This window comes from Penaeus japonicus, unplaced genomic scaffold, assembly GCF_977035675.1.
Source record: "Penaeus japonicus unplaced genomic scaffold, GWHDUDI00000001_assembly GWHDUDI00000033, whole genome shotgun sequence".
NCBI lineage: Eukaryota > Metazoa > Arthropoda > Malacostraca > Decapoda > Penaeidae > Penaeus > Penaeus japonicus.
The window spans coordinates 3426178-3433677 of record NW_028234435.1 but is presented as its reverse complement, the minus strand read 5'-3'; the positions used below and the strand labels follow the sequence as shown (position 1 = coordinate 3433677).

The window sequence follows — 7500 nt, the reverse complement described above, 5'->3', positions numbered from 1 at the left end:
TCCAAACAATCTGATGCATGGATCTGAGACAGTTGTAAAAAAAAGAGTGGTAACATTTTATAATTATTTTTGATAAATAACAAGAAAAAAAAGGAAGAGGTAACAGAAGATATGGAAGTGAAAGCAATATGAAGACAAAAAGAAGAAAAAGCAAAAAGTACAACAGAGGAACAGAGGTGATAGATGAAAGAAAAGAGGCAAATCCTCAATGTTTAGTTATACAAATAAAGAAAGAACAACTATGTTACTAGGCAATGCATCAAATACAAGCATATGCAATATAATTTTGAGAGAGTGAGAGAGACAACATTAAATGAATGACCTACCTCAATCTGCTTCAAGGGGAAATGTTTCCCACATATAGGACAAGGTACCATGTCACAGTCTTCTTCCTCTTCATCTCGGCCATCCTCCATGAATTGGCCATTTGGTACCTGGTCCACGTAAAGCATAAGTTGTCGAATCAGGATTCAAAAGTAAATCAGTGGGTTTCATCCAACAAGAATGATCATGTAACATCGTGTGTGTGTGTGTGTGTGTGTGTGTGTGTGTGTGTGTGTGTGTGTGTGTGTGTGTGTGTGTGTGTGTGTGTGTGTGTGTGTGTGTGTGTGTGTGTGTGTGTGTGTGTGTGTGTGTGACTAAATATGACTGTACATGTGACTGTACATGTGACTGTACATGTGACTGTACATGTGACTGTGCATGTGAGTGAATGAGAGTTAGAGTGAGAGTGAGAGTGAGAGTGAGATTGTGTGTTTGTATGTGTATGTGCATGCATATACACTTTCTTATCTAGTTGTTTAAATATGCAAGAGAGAGCTGAGCTCAGGGGGACTTATCAACTGTATTTTGATTATCATGTAATTTTTTGAAGTGATTCTGGCACTTTTTCTGGAAAGTTGTTCCATCCAGCAATAATTATATCAAACAACAAACATTTTTGTGAAAGTCTATCTTCGCTCCCACCCCTTAGTAACAGTGATCATCTGTCATTACTCTAGCTACCAGAGACACTAGCCACCCACACAGTCAAACACAGTAATATTCATATGGAGATTTCAGGACTAAAAAATTCACTAGTCTGTAGGCTCCTGATCTGAATACTTAATATCAACAATCTTATAGATCAGTTTGGGATCAAGTTGACAATTTCTTTTCATGAAAAACACCAACTCATCAACAGGACAAGCCCTGGATCACTAACAAAATCAAAGACCTTATTCTGGCAAGGTAAAAAGCTTGTAAAAAAAGTGATGCAACAAATCACCAAGCAAAAAAGGTATAAAAATAAGATTGGCTAAAATGAATTATCAGAAAGATTATTTATCAAATTGAAGCAAACCCCAAAATATGGTATAACCATATTAGGAACAAGAAATGGCAATTAAATCAGCAAAATAGCCAACTCACAAAAGAACAGTGCTAACATTATCAACAATCATTATGCACACATCAATAGGCTCCTCCCTCTACTCCAAACAAGCAATCTACTGGCATAACTCCCCTCTTGCCCCTCTAAACAATAGTGATGGGACACGAGGCATATCAACATCTAGAACGAATAGCAGAGTAAATCAAATGGCCCTGATGACATCCCTCTAGGATTAAAAAAAGTTTGCTTCCAAGCTTGTCACCCCCATTTGTGACATCTTCAATAACTCAATCATTGGGGGCATGGGTGAGCGGGTAACCTTTTGAAGTAAGCTATTGCAGTTTTGATCTCAAAGACTACCACCCCCACTTTTCTTGATGACCTTCAACCTATTTTGCCTACCCCCATCCCATGTATGGTCTTTGAAAGAATATTCACCAAGTAGACTAGACTAGACTAGACAATCATCAGTTTGGGAACTTAAGGGAATCTCTTTAAATTATTTAATTAATCTTTTAATTATTTCACAGAAAATGTAGAAGGGCAACTGGTGGTAATAACCATTTTATTGACCATCATAAAGCATTTGACCTCATCCATCACACCATCCTCATTAACCCATCCCCGACGGGGGAATTCTAGCCTTGAATGTCCAAATGCCGGGGCGTTCGAATTATTAGGCCTAAATCAATTGAATGGCTGGCACAATACTGTGCCGCCCGGCAACTGGGCTTTTGAATGCGCGGTACACATGCTGTACCACCCGTCCTGTGTGAGTTAAACCGTTAACCCAATGACGACAGGGTGTCACATCCGTGTGACACGGCAAAAAGTGTGTGATGACGGGCGTCACACCAGTGTGACGTCACTGAAAATAATTTATGCTGGGTGTCATATTCCATCCAGTAGGCTGCGTGTGTCCCGTCACAGTACCCGGCATCATGGCCCAGGCAATATTACTTAGGCCCAGAGTAGGGAGTTGCCAGCTCTCGCCAGGCCCGTCGCCGACGGGTGACATGTCTTTTTGTCATACATGATGCAGGAGCTCTGGCCTGACAACGGGTGTCATGACATTTGGGGATTTTGGATCACTGTATTATTTTATTGTGCTATGAGTAATGAGTGAGTGATGTTGACAATTGCAATCATAATCACTATAATTGCCTTAGTATTAGCCAATTGCCGACAGGGCGCCTAATGACCTAACTGGCCGTCAAGGCGGGCAGTCTGACACTAGCGGCACCAGCTAAAAATTAGAGGGATAGGGAAAGGGTTTTCACCCCCCTCCGAGAAGCGCAGACTATACCGAACATTATTCTTCCATAAATCCCTCCTAAAATGCAAGTTTATGCTGCCTTTGGAACCCTGTACCTCTAGAGCCAGCACTGTTACAGATATAATACTTCATGACTGTGTGCATGCTTCAACTGTGATCAGATCCCGATGTCGCATCATGTACGCATTGACACCCATCTCTTAGGCCTAATCAATGCCGACATTATGTCATGACAACCGTACGCAATGGGTTCAGCAAAATGGGTTTCACCTAACATCCAAAACCTAGATGGCACCACTTTCTTCTAGAACCAGCAGGAGAGAGAGCCTTGAATGGCACCCATCTATGGTCTCTAGCAAGCACTATCTTCATAGAGCGATGGCACATAGCAAGTTGCTGACCTCTTGCTCTAAAGTACCTTAGATGAAAGATGTGCAGGCAGAACGAGAGGAGAAAGGTGAATCAAACCATGCCCAATGTCTACAATGTGCCCCTGTGCCAGTAGGGCTGCCTTTTACTTTGGCACTCATAGTCATAAGCACAAGTTTCCTTCCTCTATCTTACCTCTGCATGTTATTTTTTAAGTTTGGATAGTTTTATGTTTCGTATTTTTGTTCATGACAGCACACAAATACAAAAAAATAGTTTTTTTTTTTTGTCCACCCCTAAATCAGCAATACTTCTATCACACTGAGTATAAAGAAAAAAAAAAAATAAAAGAGCTTATATGGACCCTGAACTACAATCTTAGTAAACTGCAGAATTGATATAGCCTGTTATATGTCTCTAAAAACAGTAAACACACACACACACAAAAATGGCTCTAGCTCTACAATGAGAGACTAAAACAGAGTGGGAAAAGTCAAAGCATGTTGCGTGAAGCTGCCTCAATTTGAAATAAAACCCATCCTGGAGCCTGCATAAGCAAATCTATTCCTGTTATCAACGGGTTAAAAAAATTATTTCCCAGGGATTTCACAAGGGCTAGGTAAAATGGACCTCCTCCTTCATCAACCTCTGCTCTCAGAGAACCAGACCAAAAACAACCAGGCATCTGACAAAGTTAAAATGAATTGCAGTATCCCTCGAGGAACTGTCCTCAGCTTATTATTATTCCTTATAATGGTTAACCCATTAACAGTGGATGGCATGATTTGCTGCCAAGGCAGAGTCGGTCGTAGACGTGGATGGCACCGTGCCAGACAATGTAAACCCGCCATCCGACTGTAAACATATTTTAATAAACCACTACTAATGGATTAACCCATTCCCGACGGGGGAATTCTAGCCTTGAATGTCCAAATGCCGGGGCGTTCGAATTATTAGGCCTAAATCAATTGAATGGCTGGCACAATACTGTGCCGCCCGGCAACTGGGCTTTTGAATGCGCGGTACACATGCTGTACCACCCGTCCTGTGTGGGTTAATGAGGAAAATATTCCACAAGTAGAAAAATACAAATATGTGGCTGCCATGACAGTTGCATTTGCACATAAACAAGAGCAAGGCAACATCTTGCTACAGGATTGGAAGACTCAACCACTAATCAAAATGGATTTCTGAATAGTATGCAAAAGAAATACCAAGAAGTGTATGACATTAAAATTCAAATTTTAAGAAATTTGCCAACTGTGAAGAACCCGACAATAAATAACAACCCCTTAAATCACGCCTCTGAGGAGAGACTGTAGGTAGTAGTAATCAGTCAGACTTGAAATAGTTCATCACCATGAAAATCATTTAAGAGTGAGGAAATCATGAAAATCATTTAAGAGTGAGGAAAAAATTGTTTCATGGTATCTGAACTCTAATCATTTGGAGCATCCCTGGATGAACTGAGATGTAATGCAACCCAATTATATGTCTACTGTTCGTTATTGCATCAGGCATTTGAATATAAATGTCATTAAGTGATAATCTTGCTACTGTAACAACCAATGTACTCAAAAACCTTTTCTCATTATCATTATTAATTGATATTAATCCTATTCAGAAACTATACTTCTTTGCATCCTTGCCACCAAGTTTTAACTTGAATTTGTTTCTATGATCTCTTGTTCCTCTTCTAATGAAAAGCACAAAATCTAACTTTACTGTTTGTCACATATAATTATAAAACATAATCATATCACCCCAATTTCTTCTTTTCTTAAAATGATTTCAAATTTAATTTCCAGGGTGAGTGAGTGAGTGAGTGAGTGAGTGAGCACAGATCTTTAACCCTTGCACAAGAAAGGGCCCAGTCTGAGCTGGGAATCTTAGAATTTCATGTTTTATATTATTTTCTAGTTTTAATGTATCATATATGAGTCTGTAAAGTGATACTAATTAGCATTTGGCATGGTGTGTGGCCTGGCTGCGTGGGTGTGATATTGTAAATTGTTTTGAGTATCAGGCTCCTGACAAACAATCTTGTCCTGACAAGTGGGCAAGATATCATTTACCTAACTGTCCTCCCCTTAATATAAACTGCATCCACCTTAGGCTAGATTGTCCACAGTGTGTCAATGCATGGTCACATGGATAAAAAATGCAAGTACATCTATAACAATCATAAAGAATCAGGGATCAGCCTTACCTGTCTCTGTAATGCAATACTTGATGTAATCTGTTCTGCACTTGTCTCCTTTTCCTCTTGTCCCCTACTTGTATTTTCAGCACCTAAGCATAAACTTTGCATTACTTGTTAGTGTAAACTATTATATTTCATAGAATTCTATGTTTTCTGAAGAAACAGGATCTTTGCAGGGCCAAAAAAGTGCTTTTCTGTATGTAGTTTTGCTACTGAAAGTTACTTTGGATAGTCAATATATATATCATATTTCTTTTTAACAAGTGTTTACAAACAACCTTCAAAAAACATTTAATACATATATGTTTGTTAAGAAATCTTGAGCTGGTTAATAATCATTGTTACAACTTTATCAAAAAATAACATTTCCAGAATATATGAGCTTATAACTTTCCTTCAAGATAAAACGCTGCAGCATTTCCTAATTCCACTCTAGATCTGAAAAGAGTGACTCAACCATACACGAATGAAAATATAATACTAAGGAACTAGTTACCTTTCTCTCTTGAATTATTTTTCCTGAACTTCAGAGGTGCTGGTCGTATCTGTAGCTGGTTACTTTTTTCTCGCCTTACTGTCCCTGACCTGCCTGCCTGGTTGCTTGAACTCAGACTACTTGTTGTTGCTGCTGAATCATTATCATCTAAGATACAGATATCCATGTTGCTGCTTGGCCCTGCTTGCACATCTTTGTCCAGTTGACTTCCTACATCAAAATCATTTCTTGATGAACTTACAAAGTTCAAGGGTTTCAGTCTCTTATTGCTTGAGTTCAGAGGAGTATGCTTGACTTTTCCTCTCTCACGAGACCTCATGGGGGTTTTTCCTTCTGACATCAGCTGTATGCCACTTGTCGACGGTTCATCTGAATAGGGGATCTGTTCCCTAGTCTCACCCTGGTCCTGTGCTTGCAAAGTGGTAGACGATGCACTATCACAGTCTCTATTGACTGCAGTATCTTCAGGAGTACTTAACATGAATGTCTTTCTTGCCGATCGTTTTGGATTTTTCAAGTTCTCTTTTGGAGTCCTCTGAAATACACTTGTTGGCTCAGGCTCTTGTCTCTGTTCCACAGAAGGGGCTGGTTTTTCCATTACAGTGCATTCCTCGTCAGATGCCTGACTGACAACACACATATTCTCTTCCTCACTGTCAGACTCATTATTCCTTGCTTCTATAGACTTAGAGGATGAAACTTCTTGGAATGCTTTGCCTGATTTATTTAGAGGAGATGACTTTTCCTGTGATTTCTGTTTATTCTTCAATAGAAAAATGGAATCATTCTCAAACTCTTCCTCTGACTCGCATGCTAACCTCTCAGAATTCTCCCAGCTCTTGCCACTTTCTTTGTTTTCGAGAAGAGTGGTAAGTTTAGCCTTTTTTTGACTTGGACCTAGGTGTAAGACCCTCCTCTTGAGTATTCTTTTGTTTAGCGGGACTGAGTACTGCTCCTCCAAGCGGCATATGTCTGGCAATGAGTCCTCAGAGTATTGTGAATCCTCTTCTTGAGTTTCCACAGTTCTTGTGATATATCTCATTGTCCTGCGTGGCATTTCAGGCTCACTGCTTCCTCCTGCTTGTGCTCCTGCTCTTCTTTTGTTCTGTGTACCTGGGCGATCAAGAGAGTCCTTCACTCTCTTGTCTACAACAATTGGTGGCATCCACTTGAGCCTGTAACTGAGACTTAACTGGTTTTGTTCTAGCCTCTCCATATCTTGACTTATCATGCCAAGAATCCTTTTGAAGCAGTCATCTAATGTTTCTTCACTAGATCTGAAATAAATTACCTTACTGTCTTCTTTTGTCATTTTCCGTCTTCTCTTTAGTGGAATATCAGAATTATCTTGTGGACAAAAAACATTCACATTTCTCTTTCTGTCATTTTGGTAATTGAAACTGTGATCTTCATCACTATCTGATATTTCCATATTCTGTTTATCAGCACCACCTGTTACTTTCTTGAGGTTACGTCTTGGTGACTGGCTGTCTGTGGAACAATCAACTTCATTGTTCTTCTCGTGATCAATTTTATCACTGTTATCACTAGCATCTTTTTCCTGAGGTGGAGGTTTGCTGTCTACTGTTTCTTGAGTTTTTTGAGACTCACCAACATCAGGTGTTGAAGACAACATTTCAATCTGGTTAGAGCTAGTGCTTTGAGATACACCTGGAGACGGCAAGACAAAGTCATCATCGTCACTGTCCTCCAACATCACTGCATCTACCTGACGAATGGGCTCTGCTTCGATAGAATTTGACACCTCTGCATCTTGTAAAGTC

The 7500-nt window shown here is 39.8% G+C and overlaps 1 protein-coding gene across 2 annotated transcripts in view; it reads right to left on the bottom strand.

Annotated features, from left to right (window-relative positions):
- The window catches only part of LOC122251500 (uncharacterized), a 29800-nt gene that overhangs the window by 18266 nt on the left and 4034 nt on the right, over positions 1-7500 (bottom strand). For both annotated transcript variants that reach the window (XM_086556749.1, XM_043013496.2), the window contains exons 3-6: positions 5717-7500; positions 5227-5309; positions 327-434; positions 1-23 (exon numbers count right to left, since the gene is read on the bottom strand). The exon at positions 1-23 is cut by the window's left edge and continues 165 nt beyond it; the exon at positions 5717-7500 is cut by the window's right edge and continues 764 nt beyond it. In XM_086556749.1, the coding sequence (XP_086412875.1) occupies positions 1-23; positions 327-434; positions 5227-5309; positions 5717-7500 (1998 nt within the window). The remainder of the gene's footprint in view (positions 24-326; positions 435-5226; positions 5310-5716) is intronic.